The 21,222-nt window shown below is 49.9% G+C and overlaps 1 protein-coding gene across 10 annotated transcripts; it reads left to right on the plus strand.

The window, feature by feature from the left end:
• Nucleotides 1-294: 294 nt before the first annotated feature.
• Nucleotides 295-19,624, plus strand: trip12 (thyroid hormone receptor interactor 12). 10 transcript variants are annotated; one of them, XM_023821666.2, is made up of 43 exons: nucleotides 2,876-3,403; nucleotides 3,999-4,079; nucleotides 4,744-4,890; nucleotides 5,260-5,364; nucleotides 5,571-6,334; nucleotides 6,883-6,988; nucleotides 7,080-7,216; nucleotides 7,331-7,414; nucleotides 7,544-7,639; nucleotides 7,720-7,871; nucleotides 7,948-7,983; nucleotides 8,069-8,164; nucleotides 8,247-8,339; nucleotides 8,449-8,610; nucleotides 8,720-8,788; nucleotides 8,877-9,042; nucleotides 9,224-9,341; nucleotides 9,429-9,585; nucleotides 10,171-10,324; nucleotides 10,409-10,637; nucleotides 10,741-10,859; nucleotides 11,074-11,269; nucleotides 11,353-11,453; nucleotides 11,565-11,781; nucleotides 12,017-12,158; nucleotides 12,244-12,435; nucleotides 12,582-12,733; nucleotides 12,832-12,989; nucleotides 13,072-13,145; nucleotides 13,225-13,424; nucleotides 13,917-14,044; nucleotides 14,186-14,337; nucleotides 14,451-14,593; nucleotides 15,719-15,875; nucleotides 15,955-16,053; nucleotides 16,147-16,261; nucleotides 16,348-16,502; nucleotides 16,649-16,813; nucleotides 16,894-17,058; nucleotides 17,506-17,619; nucleotides 17,701-17,795; nucleotides 17,883-17,986; nucleotides 18,276-19,624. In XM_023821666.2, exons 3-43 carry the CDS (start codon nucleotides 4,793-4,795, stop codon nucleotides 18,470-18,472), a joined length of 6,162 nt encoding a protein of 2,053 aa, XP_023677434.1. In that variant the 5' UTR covers nucleotides 2,876-3,403; nucleotides 3,999-4,079; nucleotides 4,744-4,792; the 3' UTR covers nucleotides 18,473-19,624. The 10 variants fall into 10 exon arrangements, with proteins under 10 accessions (XP_023677427.1, XP_023677450.1, XP_023677470.1 ...); XM_023821659.2 differs by lacking the exons at nucleotides 2,876-3,403; nucleotides 3,999-4,079 and adding an exon at nucleotides 295-425; XM_023821682.2 differs by lacking the exons at nucleotides 2,876-3,403; nucleotides 3,999-4,079 and adding an exon at nucleotides 381-486.
• The last annotated feature ends 1,598 nt before the right edge of the window (nucleotides 19,625-21,222 follow it).

Below are 21,222 nucleotides of genomic sequence, written 5' to 3' on the forward strand. Positions count from 1 at the left end.
AACGGGCTCCTCTTTCTACCGGCAAACAGGTAAACGTTTTCGTGATGTTTTGCAGAACGCAAAAACGGTGACAGTATGTTCAATAAAAAATAATTTAACTGTATGTAGTATGGGGAAATATTAACACGGAATTTTCTATAATAAAATAATCGTGTAAACAGTTGTTAAGATTAAAGGGTCATGACCCAGCGGATGGATATTTCTCAGAAATTTTAATGCATATTATACCTCACTCACATGAAGAAGTACAGTAAAGCAAACGATGAAATGTCATTTGGTGTCGTTTTTCTAAGTCAGGACTGAGTTTTAAAGTGCTTAAAATTAGGTAGCAGCTCGCACTAGATGCCGACGATGGGCAAAGTAGTTCTGAGCGGGCCGATTTGGCGGAGGCGCACGGCGTTGGCAGGTCCTCAGCTGATGTGAAGGTAAGAGCTGAGAGAGTGGAGCTGCTCTGTCTAACAGCAACTACAGCACTGCAACAAATAGGTAATAAAAACGCACCAAACGTCCACCAGCGCGTCGCTTCGGTTGCGGAGCGGCCGGAGAGCGTACGACTTGCTCGTCGGGCTTCTCGGAAAGTGGGGGTTCCTGCTTCGCCGCTCTTCGTGCTGCAGTGAGGAAGGTCCAGAGGCCATTTCGCTCCGCAGAGGAGAGTCGCGCTCCGACGGGCGACGTTATCGCTCGTGACGGAGAGAGGCTAGCTGGATGTTTATCAACACGCCGTGCAGCGGCTCCAGTGAAACCCCTGTTAGCTACTAAAGCCACCGGGGTTAGTCGGGAGCTGAATAGGCGCTCCACTTCTCACCAGGGTTTTTGTATGGGCGTTTAAGGTCCGGGTCGGCCCGTGGAAATTAAATAAAATCCGTGGTGCGGTCTGGGGTAACTGAAGGGGCCCTCTTTTGCGCACTTAGCCCCGTGCCCAAGTGAAAACACACCGACAGGCAGCTGCTGCGCTTCGCTCACTAACGCTGGTAAGTTAACTGCTGGTTACTTGTCCGAGGCCTCGTTAAGTAACCCCGGGTTGACCGCACGGTGACGGACACGGTCCTCGCGGCAAGTCAGCAGCCGGTGGAGTAGGCCTGTATGTCGGTAGGTGGCCGGCCGGCTGGGCGAGTCTGCGGATAAACAGGCTTTAACCTTACTGACGCGATCTGTCTGCTGTATAAACATAATGGCACACAGGGGCTGTTCCAGGACCCCCGATCCAACACGCAGCTCCGAAATATTCTGAAATATCCGTACTTCCCAATTCGATTATACGCTCTCGTCGTCAGAAACCTGAAGCGGCGATGTTTGACGTTTATGCTAAGCTCCGCTCTTAGGGCCAGCTGGACATAACGCCTACCCGGATTAACTGCTTTGCTGTCGGTTGCATGTCAAATGGAGCCCGAGGCTGTAATTAGCTACGTCGTACCGTGGGCCTCGGCTAAAAAGTAATAAATAAATGTTTTATCCATTCTGCGTACACTGTAAAACAGACATACGCAAATAATAAGCAAGGGGGTGTTGGTAAAACAAGAAATATGTCATCGGACGTTGTATAACATACTGGTTTCATAAATGTTTAATCAAAATAAACAAAGACGGTGATCCAGTGATTTCTGAGGCCTAAACGGCCTTATGTCGTATTTTTTTAACCTTCTGACAAAACTAGCGGTTTGTACAGCATCCTGGCTTATTAACTGGCGCTCAACTAAAACGATCACATTTTTATAGCGTTTAATCTGACGTGGCTAGCCAGGTCCACCTAGCGCAACATTTATTCGGCATTTCCGTCGTTAGCTGGCCGAGTTAGCCAGGCTTCTCTGCCGGGGCGAGCAGCAATCCGCCTCTCAGGTATTTTTACCGACATACGTAACTTAACAGGTATTCGACTTTTGAAATCGTTACACCGAGGCTGTTAATTTAACGTAGCTTTCCTTGGTCAGGGGTGAAAGGCCTAATTCAGCATTTGTAGTTTATTTGCTGTGCGTCGATTGCACAGCGTACCGTGAATTTTTTTTGATTTGGCGTTTAAATCGTACGAAGTCTTCTCTGACTTAATATCACCCTTTTAAAATCAAGTTGATATTATAGGTAACAACCATTGACACGTTTATTTTTTTCCGTCCATTTTCTGTAATGGCTTATCCAGTTTGGAGTGTGGTTGTCTGAAACCAAGGCTGGGTGCAGCTTAAACGGGCCTAGTCCCTGTGGTCATGTCTGCAGTGACAGTATACACGGGGTTACCTGCACACATCCTTAATTGAACCCGCATTAAAACAATGTGCCTAGTCAACCTATCACTTAATTTCACTATTACTGCTTTGTTCCATTTCAAAGAAAAACAGCGGAACCCAGACCACTTATACAGTTTGATAATTCATTGGCTGTGGTAACTGGACAGATTTAATATATTTTTAATAGGTGTACAACTACTGTAATATTTTCCCAAAGGATACTTTACAGCATAAATTTCACTCCAGCCCAGGGCTATAGGCTTGGATTGGCCCTTTTCTCTTCCTCATGCAGTGTGGAGAACAGTGGCGTGAAAATGGGAGTGGTTGTAATCCCCCCTTCCCTTTGCTCCCCTGGAGGAGCCCCAGCCACAGTTTCTCAGGTGTACCAGACTTATCACACGTCGAAGGCCTTGCACTGTAACAATCAGCCATGCTATCAAGTGCATAACACTGCCATCTGTCTCTGGAGATCCTGAGTTGATTGATTAAATTATGGGTAACAGCCTTTTGCTTGTATTTGTCACTGTATGCATCTAGAAGCTGTTGCAACAGTTGAGAACTGGCTCACTGGTAGCTTTTAATGTTTGAGTTTAGGTGCTCCCTTTTTTTTTTTTTCCTTTGTTTCCATATAACGTACAGAAAGGGCAACAGTTCCAACTTTTTTTTCTCCGTACAATTTACTCTGCAGTGAATAGTGTTGCATTTATATTTTCCACGACACACTGCAGCTTTGTTTCATTGCTGATTGTTTTCTAAAGGCCTTTTGAGACCTAATCTTGTCAGTAACCACTTGTGAACATGGAACCATCGAACAAATTAGGAAAGCTTTTATCAACAAGTAAAAACTGTAAACTGGATGCAATTACTCATTCTTTTAATAGATGTACCTCGTGAGGTTAAATGACTGACTTTAAAATGTACAAACAGATCAGTTTCCTCATTTTTAAGGACCGCAGCCTTTGGGAGTTAACTAAATTAAAAGTCTATAGGCTTGTGAAAGGTTTAGTTACGAAATAAGTATTTTGAAACAGTGTAAGTAAGGCTTTGAAGATCAGAGAGAGGAGGATGGATGAAAGAAGGTGAATTGAGCGGGCATTTTAGTAGAGAGCGGTGATGGTAGAGAAGGTCTGCAGCTACGCAGAGAGCATGTTGAGAAGCCTTAACAGGAGCACCCCAGATTTTAGGTAAGTTAATGTGTTATAGTACAAGTTCGTGGCATAGAAACACTGCTTGTTCTGCCTTTTGAGCCAAAATACTTTTCATGTAAGGCAGAGTGGACTAGGGATGGGTGCCTAGGACCCTGTGTTTATAGGCTGTGTCAGTATACCACATACTAGAGGCACCATTCGCGGTGACCTGAATGTTTGAACAGTAGACTCTGTGGGGGATTTAGCAGGATACAGAAATTCTTCATGAACAAAATGTAGAAATTTTATCTGAATTTGACTTGGTTAGTATTGAGGCAGATTGTCCTGCAGTTGAAGTATGATGTAGAATTGGAGGTATAGTGTTGAAGTTCATTAAACTTGATATGCAGGTCACTGGTTCCGATGGCCTTGTGGAAAATTAGGGATGCAGTTGAGCTCCCGTGCCATGGGGTTAATTGCATTTGGTGCTGGATAAGCTAAATGGTTGTCTGTGTACATCATTCTGTTATGGTTTTATTTTGGTGAAATTGTGTATGTATCTGTGTTCATTGCTTAATTACGACTCGGAAGCATATTGGTGTGGAACGCTTCAGACTAGCTGTGTAGTTTAAATACGGTTATGTGTCCACAGGAGGCCTGGACGGGGACCCATTCGGGTCACCAGGCGGCCCAAATTCCATTGCTGTCACATTCCTGGGCCTGTGGTTCCCAAGTTAGTCTTGGTTAATCTTACTTATCTCATCTCCCTATTATGTATGTCCAGCATCTGTTTTTATGCAATGTGACTTACAACTCAGCATATTCATGTGCTGTCAGGAGTGCAGTAAACAAAAATCAGACGAGTACAATCACTGTCAGATTGTGCTAAAAATACTGTATTGTACCATACAGGATATAGTGTGTAATGTAGCAGAAGTACTGAGAGAGTTTATCAGAGTATTAATAGGCCAGTTCATAATCATTTTAAGTGAGTTCTAAAATTATAAATGTTTTAATTATGATTTAAGTTTTGCCTTCAAAAATGCGTGAAGTGTTAATCAGTCTGTAGACTTAAAGAAATGCTGTATCTGAGTCTGGGCGTCTGCAAAATCATTATGGTCTACACCAAGTGTGTTCAATCATGGGAACGTTCACTGCTGAGCGAGCGGGTGGGTGGTAGGGGGGGGAGGCACCTGAGCTTATCTAATTTTCTGTCGTTCGTTGCCCAGAACAACCTTGGTAACCGTGGGACTAGTTAACATGTTTATTTCTTCAGCATTACTTTGCCTGTACACCAGACTTTTAGAACTGTGAATGACACCCCCATATCCTGCTTATGGTCTTACCGGTATCTCTCTCTCTCTCTCTCTCTCTCTCTCTCTCTCTCTCCTCCCTAGTGAATGGTAGTGTCTAGAAAGGGTATGTCCCTTCAGGAGAGAGGTGCCAATGTCCAACCGGCCTAATTCCAATCCAGGGGGGTCACTGCGACGTTCACAGAGGAACAGTGCTGCGGCCCAGCCACACGACGACTCAGTCGCAGGAAGGTATGTGCATGCGGCTTTTTTCTTTTGATTTTTCTTTTTTTTTTTTCTTCTTCCTGAGCTTTTGGTGGTATGTGTAGTACCTGCATGCCCTAATCTACCCATCATGGAAAGTCATTCAATTTGCCTGGCAGCTTAAGCTTCTCTCCTGCTGCTACTGCTATGGTGTTGGTGCACAAACACAAAGCCTTGACAATAAGCAAGACATTTTGGATGCTGGTGGTTGTGAAACACATCCACACGGAGGTTTGGAAGGGCTGAGTGTGAGAGGGCAAAAGAGAGGGAGGGAGAGGGGGGTGGTGGGGTGGGAAGGTGGATGTAGGTATCTCCCCGAACATCCTGTCACTGGCTCTTTAATTTCCAACCTTACAGGTTGCAGTCAGAGCAGGTAAAACGTGAAGCTAATTCCCCTCCTGAAAGTAGAAGACCTATTTCTAAGGCTTCAAAAGCCCAACCCACAGGGCACCGTTCAAGAAGGTACCCCTCCTTTCTTCTCTGCATCCTTTGTGTAATGTGGCTTTGCTACGACTAAATTGGCTTTCTAGACGGTCAATATCTGCTGCGTGTCTATTTGCCCGCTATTCGTCACTTGTTATGTTAGATGGGGTTTGAAACTGAAGATGAACGCCGGGAGGGAGCCGAGTGTGGCCGTGCTGAAATGTCCCCTTTCTGTGTGTCCCCAGAAGCGGCCTTCCGCTGTCAGTGGCTTCGTTCGTACTGCAGGACGACTCGGTTGGTGCGGGGACATCAGAAGCAGAGAGGGCCAGCCAGGCTAAGAGGGAGGGCACCCGTGGAGTGAAGCGCGGCTCGGCCCCAGAGCAGAACAGCTCTTACTCAGCCAGCCCTGCTAAAAAGCCCAAAGCGCTTGTGACCCCAGACGCCTGCCCCGAGGCCAGACGGACATCGGCTAAACCTAAGAAGAGGCGCTTGGTGCTAGAGCAGCCCGTCTCAGGCAGCCGGGCCCTGAACAGGAAGAGTGGAGCGGCCGGGGCGTCCCCGACCCAGAAACGGAAAAAGGCGGACGCTTCCTCGGGTTCTCTCCCCGCTGGTACCGAGGCCAAGTCCGCAAAACCCACCAAGCTGGCTTCTAAACCGGCCGCCTCAGCCAGAGCTGGGTGCAGCACTGTAACGGACACCTCCTCTTCTGCCTCCTCTTCCTCCTCCTCCTCTTCCACCGGACCCCCCGGCACCGCAGCCCAGGGTGCGCGACTTAAGCAGGGGAAGGACCAGAGCAAAGCCCGGCGTTCCCGCTCAGCCTCTAGCCCCAGTCCACGGCGCAGCAGCCGGGACAAGGAGCCACCCAAACCCCCCGGTACCTCCAAGTTTGAGTGGGCTGCCCGCTTCAGCCCCAAGGTCAACCTGCCGAAGCCCAAGCTGTCTCTGCCCGGGTCCTCCAAGCCAGAGACGTCGAAGCCCGGCCCCTCAGGGCTGCAGGCCAAGCTAGCTAGTGAGCTCCCCCCTCGCCCTATTAGTCCTATACCTCATGCCTTAGGGGCACATTGGTGGTTCTGGGGTTCTTCAATTGGGGCAGGGGGGTGTCAGAATTTCAAGGGGACAGGGGTGGCTCCCATTCCACTTAATCTGTCTGCGCTTCCCCTCAGCTAAAATCGGCAGCTTCAGCTGCTGCTCTGTAACGCAGGAGAGGCTTATGGGGGTAGCCCCACCCTGATTTGAGTGGGGGGGGGGGTTCTGGGAGTTTGGGTTTCTACGGGCCTGTTATGTGGTCAGTGGGATAGGCTGCCATTACAGCGTATGGGTCAGATTTAAGTGGGTGTTGTAGTGCAGGGCTGTCTGGAGGGTGACTAGGGTGAGGTGTGTGTGTGTGTGTGTGTGTCAGCTGCTGGGTAAGCCCTGAGTTTGCTTGCATTTTGCATGTTGGTTTTGTCTGACAATGGTTGGGTAAAGATATTACATGCAGATTCATGCCCTGTACTCTGGTTTGCCTGTAAGTCCAGCTAAATGTCCATGTGACTGGTCTGCCTTTGGAATCTGCAGGTTTAAGGAAGTCCACGAAGAAGCGCAGCGAATCACCCCCAGCGGAGCTCCCCAGCTTCCGGCGGAGCGCACGGCAGAAGACCACGGGCTCCTGTGCCAGTACCAGGTAGGGGGCGCTCACGGTGGTGGGTGCGGAGTGTGTGTCCGGCTGGCTGTATGTGGGCTGACGATGCCCCCTTGCTTTGGTGTGTGTGCAGTCGGCGAGGCTCAGGCCTGGGCAAGCGCGGGGCGGGCGACGCGCGCCGACAGGAGAAGATGGCCGACGCCGACAACAATCAAGATGGGGCCAACCCTTCCAGCGCACGCACCGACGACGTCCCGCAAGGAGCCTCCGGTACGGCCGCCTCTCGGCTCAGGGAACGCGAACGTTATTGGGCAGGATAGTCGCGCCGATGTTCTTCCCAATGGTACCAACTTTTTTTTTTTTTTTTGTCTCCTCTTAATTCAGCCTCCAGCTCAGTGGCCGGAGCAGTGGGTATGACCACGTCGGGGGAGAGCGAATCTGACGACTCGGAAATGGGCCGCCTGCAGGGTGAGCCGGCCTCGTCTGATTGGATGGGTGGACTTTTGGGGAGGGGTCAGGCTGTCGCGGTGACTAGCCTTTCGGTATTGCCGAGTGGTGTTTTTGGTGACTTACTGTCTGTCTGTCTTTACGTGCCAGCTCTCCTGGAAGCCAGGGGCCTTCCTCCACACCTGTTTGGGCCCCTGGGGCCCCGTGTGTCCCAGCTGTTCCACAGGACGATAGGCAGTGGAGCCAGTAAGTGCCCCTTATTTGTGTACACACGTGCCCCCCCTCCCTCCCAGTGTGTGTGTGGCTGCTCATGGCTTCCCTTTCAGGCTCCAAAGCCCAGCAGCTGCTCCAGGGTCTGCAGGCCACGGGAGACGAGTCCCAGCAGCTGCAAGCCGCCATTGAGATGTGCCAGCTTCTGGTGATGGGCAACGAGGAGACGCTGGGGGGGTTCCCGGTGAAGAGCGTGGTGCCTGCGTTGGTGAGTGTGTCCCCCGGCTTCTCGGGAAGCGTCTGCGTCTGTCTCGCTCACCCTAACGCTGTCCTCTGTCCCGCAGATTACCCTTCTGCAGATGGAGCATAACTTTGACATCGTAAGTTTGCAGAACTCGTGATGGTACTGGTGCTGCTGTTATCCCAGGGGTGTCAGTGCCAGACCAGCTTCTCCCCTTTTTCCAGATGAACCACGCCTCACGGGCTCTGACCTACATGATGGAAGCGCTGCCGCGCTCCTCAGCCGTCGTCGTGGACGCTATCCCGGTCTTCCTCGAGAAGGTTAGTCCGTGTGTGGGCCCCTGATTCCACCCGCCTCCTAACCGGCCGGCGGAGAGACTCACGGCCGCGATTCTTCCCGCAGCTGCAGGTGATCCAGTTCATCGACGTGGCGGAGCAGGCCCTGACTGCGCTGGAGATGCTGTCGCGGCGACACAGTAAAGCCATTCTGCAGGCTGTATGCATCGCTCTCGCCGGCACCCGTCCCTCGCGTTTATTCGTGGTTTTTCTGGCTTTTGGGAGGCGTTTACCGGTAGGCCTCGTGTCTGACCCTTCTGGTTCCTCAGGGTGGGCTGGCCGACTGCCTGCTTTACCTTGAGTTCTTCAGCATCAATGCCCAGAGGAACGCCCTTGCCATAGCTGCTAACTGCTGCCAGAACATCACGCCCGACGAGTTCCACTTTGTGTCCGACTCGCTGCCCCTGCTTACACAGCGGCTAACGCATCAGGTGCCCAGCTGCCCCGCCGTGTGTCTGCGTGGCATGTGTGCCTGGGAAATAAGTGTGCCGTTAAAATGGCAGTACTGACAATATTTTTGTTTGTTTTTTTTGCTTTTAGGATAAAAAGTCTGTTGAAAGTACTTGTCTCTGCTTCGCCAGGCTTGTGGACAATTTCCAAAATGAAGAGGTAAGGCTGACTCAGCTGGATTGAGACGTGTGGTGCGGCGCTTGTGACCCCTCTCTGACCTCTGACCTCTCTCTGACCCCCATGGCAGAACCTTCTGCTGCAGGTGGCGTCCCGTGACCTGCTGACCAATATCCAGCAGCTGCTGGTGGTGACTCCGCCTGTGTTGAGCTCGGGGATGTTCATCATGGTAGTCCGCATGTTCTCGCTCATGTGTTCCAACTGCCCCTGTCTGGCCGTGCAGCTCATGAGGCAAAGTGAGTATGGGGACCATGGGTGCGGTGCGCTTGAAGGCACGGACCTGACATCTGCTTGTTTGTTGGGTCGCATCCCGGGGAGGGGATCCTGCTGTGTTTCGATTCTGGATGCCTAACCTGGATGTGGTTAAGCAGTATAGAACCTGATGTGCAGTTGTCCTTAAGATGCGTTTCTCTCCAGATATCGCAGAGACCCTTCGATTCCTCCTGTGCGGGGCGGCGAACAACAGCTGCCAAGAGCAGATCGACCTGGTGCCCCGGAGTCCGCAGGAGCTGTATGAGCTCACCTCTCTCATATGGTACGCGGCCCTCCCATCGCCTCGGTGCTCATTGTGCGGTGGCCTGCCCCGGGAGCCTCTGTTAACTATGCCTGCCCCCCCCCCCAGTGAGCTGATGCCCTGCCTGCCCAGAGAGGGCATCTTCGCGGTGGACACCATGCTGAAGAAGGGCAGTGCCCAAACCACCGAGGGTGCCGTCTGGCAGTGGAGGGATGATCGAGGCCTGTGGCACCCCTACAACCGCATAGACAGCCGCATCATTGAGGTGCACCTTCTCATCTAAAATTCATTTTTCTGTGGTGGCGGTATTTGCTGGGTATCAGTCTTGAGTCTGTGCTTTGAACCCTGTTAGCTTTCCCCAGCTTAAATATGGCGTGTGCAGAATGCCAATACCTGTTTGGTAATATGGACAGTAGATCTTCTTGTGAAGAGCGTGAACTGGAAATCCCAGTAGATTTTTGCTGTTTTACCTTTGATGGGAACTTGAACTGAACCTGAACTGTTTCAGTATCACGTCCAGCTGTATAGAAGGTCGAAATCTGCTGAACTCCAGCCCCTACTGTGCTGCTTTGACCTGTTAAGTGGTGCCATCAGTACTTTATTAACTGCCTTGTTGTACAGGATCAGTCTGTGCCCTTATGGCACTCAATGATCGTTTATTAAAGGCCGAGTATCCATACCGTTATATCCTATCTGTGCAGGTTATAGTCAGTAGCTGATCTAATGTGAAAGGAAGTGTCTTCCATACTTATCCAGCAGTTGAAGAGATCACTGCTGGTTTGGGTTGAAACACTTGCCTTGAGGGCTCTTCTGTGGATTCACGTCTGTGTGTTTGTTCCGACCCTAATAGACGGCACACCAGAATGGTGAAGACGAGATCAGCCTGTCTACCCTGGGCCGTGTTTATACCATCGACTTTAACTCCATGCAGCAGATCAATGAGGACACAGGCACAGCACGGGGCATCCAGAGAAAACCCAGCCCCCTGGCCAACCCCAGCTCTGGTGAGTGGCCCCCTCCGGGTCAGGCTGCACGAGGCATTAGACACCAAGCCGATCAGCCTGACGCCAGACGTGTCCGTGGCGCAGGTGGGCATACGGAGCTCAGGAAGGACGACGCCCGGGCAGTGCTGATGAGGGAGGACCCCGAGTTGGCCCGCTGCTTCATCAAGACGCTGTTCGGGGTGCTCTACGAGGTGTACAGCTCCTCGGCCGGTCCCGCCGTCAGACACAAGTGCCTTCGAGCCATTCTTAGGATTATTTACTTTGCCGATGCTGAGCTGCTCAAGGATGTGCTGAAAAACCACGCAGTGTCCAGGTAAGGGGGTGTGCCAGACCCCTTTGAGGTCACACCAATATTAGTTAAGAAGATTGAGATGCTCGTGGTTGCCTGCTGCTCATTTTGTCTTTGTGTTCTGCAGCCACATTGCGTCTATGCTGTCCAGTCAGGACCTTAAGATTGTAGTTGGAGCTCTGCAGATGGCAGAGATTCTGATGCAGAAACTTCCAGATGTGTTCAGCGTTTACTTCAGAAGGGAAGGTAACAATGTCTAATATTCTGTATAAATTGATCCTACAGCTTCCCATCTTGCAGTTTGGCTTTTATTTGCTGAGAGATGATCTTGTCCCATGTAGTAAACGATGTCAAATTTCTGGTCTTGATTTCACTCTTCAATGTTATCTGTTTAATCCAGTCTATCAATTTGATGTGCAGCTTGCTGTGCCGCTGTTTTGAGGCCTCTTTGTATGTGCAGGTGTAATGCACCAAGTTAAAAACCTGGCCGAATCTGAGACGTTCCTCACCAGTCCGCCAAAGGCCTGTTCTAGTGGTTCTACAAACCTCTGTACCACCATCAGCACTGGTACCACGGCCAGTAGCGCCACGCCCGACCTGGGCTCGCCCAGCTTCCAGCACAGCATGGAGGATTCCCTGGACCTGAGTCCGCAGGGGTGAGTGTGCAGTCCGTCGCCGGTCAGACTTTGATGGGCCTCTTGAAGCTCACAGGCCTCACGGTGTGTTACTTCCGTCTCAGGAGGCTAAGCGACGTACTGAAGAGGAAGCGGTTGCCTAAGCGAGGACCTCGGAGACCCAAATACTCTCCACCCAGGGATGATGATAAAGTTGACAATCAGGGTACCGCACCCGGCTCTGCGTGGCGCTGCTGCTTTGCTGGCTTAGTGCCGGACAGCTTCTCTGCTGGGGGTTTGTTGCCCTTAAGTTCAAGGCTGCAATAATATTTTTCAGTGTTTCTCTCCCCAGCTAAGAGTCCCACTGCCACACAGTCTCCAAAATCCTCATTCTTGGCCAGCCTGAACCCCAAGACCTGGGGTAAGCTGGGCGCCCAGAGCAACAGCACGGGGGCAGAGCCCCCTCGGCAGCCAGGGGCGAGTGGGCTGCCTCGGCCCACCCCCAAGGACACGGTCTCCAACAACCGGTACGCTTGGCCCGACCTTTGGCCTAGGTGTGTCATTTTCTACCATTGGCTGGTGAATATAATTGTATATAACAATATAAATTCTAATGGAAAAGAGCTGAAAATGATATCCATGGATACTGCGTTTTGGCTTCTTTTGGTCATTGTGAACTGTAATCACTTTCTGCGACAGTCCAAGCCCCTGATGTGATCTTACATCTTGTCGTTGAGTTCCAGTGAGCAAATGCCCGGTTCACACCTCTGCACTCGCCCTCTATTACAGGGAGAAGATCAAGGCGTGGATTAAGGAGCAGGCCAGTAAGTTTGTGGAATGCCACTTCAGCTCTGAGAACGTAGACTGCAGCAACCCCGCTCTGAATGTTCTTCAGAGGCTCTGCTCGGCAACGGAGCAGCTCAACCTGCAGGTAACGCTAAACCCCAGGGCCATGAGTCGGTGGTGGTGGGGGGGGGGGCACACTGTGGAGGCTGACTCGCTGACTCCCCCCACAGGTGGACGGAGGGATCGAGTGCCTTGTGGAGATCTGCGGCATTGTGTCCGAGTCGGACGTCTCCTCGTTTGAGATCCAGCACAGCGGCTTCGTGAAGCAGCTGTTGCTGTATTTGACCTCCAACAGCGACAGGGATGCAGTTACCCGGGACATCAGGCTCAAGCGCTTCCTGCATGTGTTTTTTGGCTGTCCGGTAAGCGCACAGCCATCGACGTCTTATCTGAATAATAGCATGTTGGAAGTGATCGATCCTGTTGGCTCAGACATGAGCTCTGCAGCTCTTGGTGTGACAGTCCCGTTGTCCTGATTATGGCTTGGTGTTCTGCGGTTTTGGTCCAGGTTCCGGGCATGGAGCCCGTGGGTCGCCTGGACCCCGCTGAGAATGGCTCACTGCTGGCACTGGTCCACAAGATGAATAGCTGCCTGAGTCAGATGGAGCAGTTTCCCGTCAAAGTGCACGACTTCCCCAGTGGAAATGGAACTGGCAGCAGGTTGGGGCCATTTTTCTAACTGCCCCCCTTCCCCCGCACTATTGTGCCCATATACTCATGATCTCAAACATGCCCCCCCCCCCCCCCCCCCACCACAGAGGATCTCAGGCTCTGAAGTTCTTCAACACGCACCAGCTGAAGTGCCAACTGCAGCGGCACCCAGACTGTACCAACGTGAAGCAGTGGAAGGGCGGTCCCGTCAAGATCGACCCCCTGGCGCTAGTGCAGGCTATCGAGAGATACCTCGTCGTCCGAGGTTGGAGGACTGTGTAGTTTGGCATCCACTGTCCTATTTTTAGCCCGAGCGATAGCCATCCTGAATGACCTCTTCTTCACAGGCTACGGTCGCATTCGCGAGGAGGATGAGGACAGCGATGACGACGGGTCCGACGACGAAATTGACGAATCGTTGGTGCGTATTTCTTTAGTGGGTTACTGGGTGAGTGTGGTCCCTCGCCGCCGTGTGACCCGTGACCTTTGTCCCTCCCCAGGCGGCTCAGTTCCTGAGCTCGGGAAGCGTGCGGCATCGCCTGCAGTTCTGCATCGGCGAACAGCTGCTGCCTTATAGCATGACCGTATACCAGGCCGTGCGGCAGTTTAGCCTGCAGGCCGAGGAGGAGCGCGAGTCCACGGACGACGAGTCGAACCCCCTGGGCCGCGCTGGCATCTGGACCAAGACGCACACCATATGGTACCGGTCACGTGTTTGGGGATGGGCAGCTTTGGGCTGCGTGTGAGCGGTGGGACAGCCTCGCCACTGGCTCCCTGGAGGGGCCCATTGTAGCCTGGGCGTGCTAAACCTGCGCCGTTTCATTAAACGTCCAGCAGGGGGCATCTGCATGTGAAGTAGGGATGTACTTGCTACATTTCCGTATAGGCATATGGTGTGCTGTTCACTCTCTTAGTGGTTACATGACTAAACAGGAGTGTGTGATTAAGCAGTTCTGCTGTGCCGTTTTGCTGATTGGTGCTGGACGTGTTGTACCTGCCCATGTGACCATCCTGGGCAGTCCCTAACGAGCGTCTGTCTGCTGCCTCGGGCAGCCGGTCGTACCTGGGCTTAATTCCCGCTGTCAGACAGCCAGTAATAGTACAAGTTTAGCAGCGTGTGGTTCCTAATGTACCTGCGAGCGGGAAGCCTGCAGAGATGCTGTCGCTCTGATCCAGCGTGTCTGTTTCTCAGGTACAAACCTGTGAGGGAGGATGAGGATGGTGGGAAGGACGCAGTGGGGGGGAAGAGGGGTCGTGCCCAGACCGCACCCACGAAGACCTCCCCCCGCAATGCCAAGAAGCAGGATGAGCTGTGGCATGGTAAAATCCTGAAGGGGGGCTGTTGCTCTTATTACCCTTTACCAGAGGGCATTTGCCCTGTAATGACCCTCTTCGGGATTTCAGGATGTCGCAATCTCCCGTCTGCGCTTCTCTTGACTTGGACCCTCCCTTCGTCCTCAGAGGGTGTGTGCCCTAGTGTCTCAAACCCCTTGGAGTCGTACCTTATGTCTGAATGTCCGGAGGGCATCACATTTGAGGACCCGTCCCTGGACGTGATCCTGCTCCTTAGGGTCCTCCATTCCATCAGCAGATACTGGTTCTACCTTTACGATGTGAGTAACCGGCGTCAGACGATTGGTCAATTCTCAATGCATGATGGGGCTTCTGCACCTTCCTTGCTGCTGTCGGTCTAAGCCAGTAGCACTTGTGCTGCATGTGGTTACAGAACGCCGTGTGCAAAGAGATCATCTCCACTAGCGAGTTCATCAATAGCAAGCTGACGGCCAAGGCCAACCGGCAGCTGCAGGACCCTTTGGTCATTATGACTGGAAACATCCCCTCCTGGCTGACTGAACTGGGCAAGACCTGGTAGGTTACATGCACACATCTGTCTTTACCATGTACACCTCTGGAAAATTGAATTTTATATATAATATTAGTGCTGTCAAATGATTAAAATTTTTAATCAGATTAATCACAGGGTTGCTGTGGATTAATTTTGATTAATCACGATTAAATATCATTCATTTTTAATCTATATTAATCGCATTTCATTTTACATGAACAAATAGATTCAAGAAAAAAGGGAATATATATGCACTTAACATGTTTACTGAACATCTTGAACACGAGTCTGATGCAATCCATCTGCCACAGAAGTGCAATACCATTGACCTTTATCTTTCACTTACAATTAGCCCAAACTACCGTAAATCCGACAAATAATCAGACTAATCATAAAGTCCAATTCTAGCCCTGTTAATTGCCATTGTTAGCAATATCAGTTAACACACTACGTGCGGTGCTTTACGTATAAAACTCCGTAGCAACACGTCCACAGATAAGTTGGACGGTATAGTGTGTGCGACTGATTTAATGAGCCACAAATGAGAAGTAGTGCTTAAACAGTATAAAACTACAACTTTCCCTTCTGTTGATAAAAGGCGCAGCCATCTTGGATTCTGAACTCGGGATCCTCTGTGCTGTTCTGAGATATTTCTCGAATCTCCGAGAAACTGGAGAGCATGTTGTTACTTGCAGGTTAACTGCATTAAAAATTTTAATCAGATTAATCATGATGATGGATTAATCCGCGTTAACCCGTTGATTTTGACAGCCCTTTTTTTTTTATATATATATATGCTGTCTTAGAAATTTTGATCCTGGAAACAACCTGCTGTTCAGCGTAGCCTTCTACCCGAAAAACCACGATTAAACCAGAATTTAAGAATGCAGATTAAAAAAAAAAAAAAAGGTCTCAATTTTTTCCAGAGCTGTAGTTGCAGTGTTGAAGTTCAATTTTATGTGCATGTCTTTAAATCTCTTATCCTCGTCAGTGGAGTGTAATATATATGTAGAGTTACATGGAATGTTTTTGTTTATTTTTTATTTAATCTTGTTCACTGTCATGTGTTCAGCTCTAATAGTCCCCTGCAGCCTTCCAAGTTGCACAATAAAATGTGTGGCTGACGGTGATTCCCCCCTCCTCCCCAGCCCTTTCTTCTTCCCCTTTGACACGAGGCAGATGCTCTTTTACGTGACAGCGTTTGACCGGGATCGCGCCATGCAGCGCTTGTTGGACACCAACCCTGAGATCAACCAGTCTGATTCTCAGGACAGTCGCGTGGCTCCGCGACTCGACCGCAAGAAGGTGACTAGCGAAACTGAGAGGTGAGTCTTCTGTGGGGGGACTCCGCTTTACTCATGCCGTCACCCTCCCTTGTCCACAGCGCACTATAAACCGAGAGGAGCTTCTCAAGCAGGCAGAGTCGGTGATGCAGGATCTGGGAAGTTCCCGGGCAATGCTGGAGATCCAGTATGAGAATGAGGTATTGCATCGTCCTGCAACCCCTGTGGAATCCCCCCCCCCCCCCCCCCCTCCTGTTCTGGCCCAGTCTCACCCTCGGTCCTGGCTCTTTCAGGTGGGCACTGGGCTTGGCCCCACGTTGGAGTTCTATGCCCTTGTGTCCCAAGAGCTGCAGCGTGCAGACTTGAGTCTCTGGAGAGGAGAGGAGGTCACACTGGCTAACCCCAAGGGTATGTGCTTGAATTGGAGTATGCGTTCTGTCACTCTAACCCCGTGATTTTTCTGAAGGCCTTGTGTTGCACCCCTTGTCCTGCAGGAAGCCAGGAAGGAACCAAGTATATCTTCAGTTCCAGAGGCCTGTTTGCTGTCCCCTTTGGCAGGACCACCAAGCCAGCACACATGGCAAAGGTCAAAATGAAGTTTCGTTTCCTGGGCAAGCTGATGGCCAAGGCCATTATGGACTTCAGGCTGGTGAGTCTTGAGTATAGTTGGACGTAACTTGCATGCAGATTTGAAATGTTCTTAGTGCTGTTAAGCTTTGGGCTGTTCTGGGTCCCATGGCGAATGCATGCATGTGTGTAGTGCATTTGGGGTAATGTCTTGATGTTTTTCCCCAGCTCGACCTGCCCCTCGGACTCCCCTTCTACAAGTGGATGCTACGGCATGAGTTGTCCATCAGCTCCCACGATCTGATGAACATCGACCCTGCTGTTGCCAGATCCATTCAGCACCTGGAGGACATAATCCGCCAGAAGAAGCAGCTTGAGCAGGACAGATCGCACGTATGTCTATACACCCAACGCCCTCCCCAGATGTATGTGTCCGTGTTTTTTTTTTCTTTAACAGAAGCTTGTCCCCTTAGACTCGTGAGAGCCTGCAGTTGGCCCTGGAGAGCCTGAACATGAATGGCTGCTCTGTGGAGGACCTGGGTTTGGACTTCACCCTGCCGGGCTTCCCTCACATCGAGCTGAAGAAGGGTGGCAAAGACTTGCCTGTAACCATCCACAACCTGGAGCAGTATCTCAGGGTGTGTCAGTCACCTGTATTTCTGTTCTATCTCATTGTTACTGAACTCAACTCTGTCTCCTGCCATTTTTCGCTGTTAAATTTAAGCACATTGCCCATTACCCTTTGTAAAATCTAAACTGCAATTTAATTAAATTTAAGCTTTCAGCCCAGTTCAATCCCAAATGCATCTTGTTTGTTGGCATCTTCCACTCGATGCTTTGGCATACTTGGTGGTTTAGTGAATCATTCACTCTCTTCCACTGGAAGCTGTTAGTCTTTCCCAGCCAGTGTCTATGGCATCCTGGCTACTAAAAACCATGAGCCTTTCTGCAGACCAAAATCTGCCAAGTGTACAGGCAAGCTGTTAGCTGTGGTTAAATTTAAAAGTTCCTTCCTGTCATGTACCAATATGGTTCCATTTCCCAGCCTTTGACCATCTGTCCTGCGTTTCCCGCTTCCCCTTTAGTTGGTCGTCTACTGGACGTTGAATGAAGGGGTCTGTCGGCAGTTTGAATCTTTCCGAGAAGGGTTCGAGTCGGTCTTCCCCCTACATCACTTGCAGTATTTTTACCCTGAAGAGGTGAGCTACCCTCGTTCCCTTGGCCCGCTGGCTCTTGTGGGACGTCGGGTCCAGTCCTGCTAACCGTGACTTTGCTTTCAGCTGGACCAGCTGCTGTGCGGTAGCAAGTCTGAGACGTGGGATGTGAAGACGCTGATGGAGTGCTGCCGGCCTGACCACGGTTATACCCATGACAGGTACCCGCCAGTGCTCGCAGGCTCCTCACTTACAGAGCATGCGTGTGCGTGTCCCCACTAACCACATCCGCGCGTGTCTGTCCACAGCCGTGCCGTCAGATTCCTGTTTGAGGTGCTCAGCAGTTTTGATGCAGAGCAGCAGAGACTGTTTCTACAGTTTGTTACTGGGAGCCCCAGACTGCCCGTGGGAGGTAAGACTTCAGCAAGCATTACAGTGCAGCCAGTTAGTTAAATCATGGTCTGCCAAACACTGTACAGCAAGCAGGGTGCACCTACTTAGCTGGGTAACCTTTGCTGTGAGTTAGTGTAAGATTTAAGAGCTTCTGTTATTACAGGAAAGTGTAACTCTATGTAAGATCAGTCATTTTTACCTCTGAGTGTAGAAATTTAAAAACTGAATAGAATTTCCTGTAGAATTGAGCTAGCAGTGTTCCCCGCCAGTCTGGATTTAGGTGTTCTCGTTCCCTCTTGGTGTCCCAGGATTCCGAAGCCTCAATCCGCCGCTGACCATAGTACGCAAAACGTTCGAGGTGACTGAGAACCCAGACGACTTCCTGCCCTCGGTCATGACTTGTGTTAACTACCTGAAGCTGCCCGACTACTCCAGCATGGAGATCATGCGGCAGAAGCTGCTGATCGCGGCCCGCGAGGGACAGCAGTCCTTCCACCTCTCCTGATCTCACTGTAACATTCAATGCCTTCTACAGCCACAGAGAAAATCATGCTCCTTTAGGGGTTCTCCTTTTTCCTTTTTTATACTCCGCTACATTCAAGGCGATGTGTACAGCATTTTTTTTCCCCCTTTTTTTTTTGTTTGTTTTTGTTTTTTTTTTTTGTCAGAAAGCAGCTTGCAGATATTGACACGCGTGCGCACACACACAGACACACGGATCGTGTGTTCTGTTCCCTTCTCAAACTGAAAGACGTTATATGACCCATATAATTTAAAATGTGTATAAGTCTAGTATCTTGGGTAATGTTTAAAAAAAAAAAAAAAAAAAAGTAAAGAGAAAAATCTGGGGTGACATTTTAGGGCTTTCATTGCAGTGTGATATTAAAAAGGGATCCCTTTCCACTGAATGGTGATTTTTGAATGATGAGTTCACACAAGCTCTTCCCATTGACCAAGCTAGGCTTTCCTTGGCTCCAAAGATCATTTGTACAGACTTAATTCTTCCCATCTTGATAGATTAGCTTGATCTCATTATTCATTCCCTTTCAGTTGTGTCCATTTTACAATATGTTCTGTATCATAACCCACAGCCTTTGTGTGAGTGTGGTGGAAAAAGAGATCCAGTTCCCAGATGGCAGGTAGTCATGGGAATGGTTTGGAGAAGGCTTTTACCAGAGTTTGTGTTCTAACCTGAAGTTGAAGTGCTTCAGCTCTGTGTTGGCGTTTATCCACTGTCTTGGATGGGTTGACAGTTTTTGCTTCTGTTTGCAGGAGTTCTGATGGCCGAGTACAGGTCAAGGTCCTCCACGCCCATACCGTAGCTGAGCACATTTGGCTGGTCTCATTTTATCGTTTGACAGCCAGATAGCATTTCATTCATTCATTTACGGAGTAAAGTTTATATGCAGTTTCACACCTGGTTTGAGGTGACATGGCTGCTTTTTTTCTATTTCCCCCCCTCCCCCCCCCGCTCTAGATTTTTTTGCACTGCTGGCTTGGAACAGACTGTGGTGTGCACCTGCAGTCTTAGGCCAGCGAGGGCTGCACCAAGCTCTCCTGGCCAACCGTTCATGTGCTGGTTTCTAAGATCTGCAATAATTTACTGCATCAGGTTCTTGTTTTTACCTGAACATAAATAAAGTAACTGTTTGACTCATCTTTGTTCATGTTTAGAAGGTTGGTTCATTGTGTTACTCCTCCCCTTCTGTGTGTGTCTGCTCATGTGATGCTGGACAAGCCGTGATTTCCTGGACATGAGAAATTGTGTAACACTAAGTGGAGACACCGGAGTATGACACAACTGTGCTGGGAAGATCACTGTAATGGTGACCCCCTCCCCCCAAGCCACACCACTGCAGCCCCCTCTTGTCTCCTGGAGCGCTGACGGTACAGCTGACGCTAGTGTCGTACCTCAGAGAACCACATAAACATCCTGTTCTTTCCTGGTCTTTACTTCTGTTTGATTGCTGTGTCACTTCATTGACTTTGGATGTGTGTGGGGTTGGACCCAGTTCATCCTGCTGCTGAAATGCTAGAACTGGGTGAAGCCTCACTGGATACACGCCAAGGCATGACATTTTGGATTCTGCTCACCCTGGACTACACGGATGAGGGAGGGCCACAGCTGTAAAATGCTTGTGAATGCAATTCCAGTAGCTTGAAAAGCAGCAAGTATGTTTTTCCCCTCAATCCTCGGGTGTAGGGATGAGCTTTAAGTCATTAACTGACGAGTGCAGCAGTTGCCTATGACTTCATTGGTCTCTCTGAAATGCTGACTTCAGCCATGCCTATGTGAGACAGGTAAGATTCCTGCTAGCTGTAGTCTTAGTGGAGAAGACCTTCAGCTAAATGAACATGGACTGAGACCATAACAAAGCCAACAGAAGACTGTCACTGAGTTTGTTCCTCACTGAAGAGAGACATTTATCACCCATATTAGCAAACTTGAGTCCAAGGGGATGTTTTGTGATTGTTCTGTGTTTGCTCAATCTTAGGGTCCACCAATTTCAGTTGCCCTTGACCAAAAAAAAAGCCATACACATTTGCACTTGCAAGCTTTATTTTCATTGTCTCCCCCTAATATAGATGTTTCGGTGATGGGCTGGACTTGCAAAACAATAGTATTGTTTTTCCACAGGGACAAGACCACATCAGTACTGTATTTTATTTTGATACATACTGTAATAGTACAGTAGTAATTAGATGTGTGAATTTATTAAAGGAATATTGACGATAAGGCTGTTGTGGTGTCTCCCTGGGACCTGTGGTATGGGTGTCATGGGTGGCTACTCCACATCTGTAATGCTCTGCAGTGATGCTACACCGTGCATTTTCGCCTAAGTTCAGTGAAGTCCACACGGCCCTCCTTGAGGTTTGAACTGTCTCCAGTTCTGCATTGAAGTTCGTTTTTGACACTGCTGCTGCTTTGTGATGACTGATAAGGTGTCACAATGTCTGCTTTTACTATAATGTGTATAGTGTAACAACTCAAAGATAAAGTTCAAACTAAAGCTGCTTTCCAAAGATGCTTTGTGAGGACCTGCTAGGTTTACACTGATGAATGGTGATAATATGCCTCAAAAATGACCCAGTGAACAGGTTAGAAAACTAAGAACCTTTAGACTCGTGAGAGTTGCGACCTGCCTATTGAGATAGTACATGGGCAAAAGTATTGGGAAACCTGGACATCCCATTCTAAATCCATAGAGATCAGTATGGAGTTGACCCCCCCTTTGCAGCTATAACAGCTGCCAC

Source organism: Paramormyrops kingsleyae, chromosome 17, assembly GCF_048594095.1.
Source record: "Paramormyrops kingsleyae isolate MSU_618 chromosome 17, PKINGS_0.4, whole genome shotgun sequence".
Classification (NCBI taxonomy): domain Eukaryota; kingdom Metazoa; phylum Chordata; class Actinopteri; order Osteoglossiformes; family Mormyridae; genus Paramormyrops; species Paramormyrops kingsleyae.

Bases quoted from the DNA above. Each gene is read 5' to 3' on its own strand.
- trip12 (XM_023821659.2), top strand. From the start codon at position 4,793: ATGTCCAACCGGCCTAATTCCAATCCAGGGGGGTCACTGCGACGTTCA. The intron at 7,640-7,719 runs GTAAGTGCCCCT...CTTCCCTTTCAG, and splicing joins GACGATAGGCAGTGGAGCCA to GCTCCAAAGCCCAGCAGCTG. The intron at 17,987-18,275 runs GTAAGACTTCAG...TTGGTGTCCCAG, and splicing joins CCCCAGACTGCCCGTGGGAG to GATTCCGAAGCCTCAATCCG.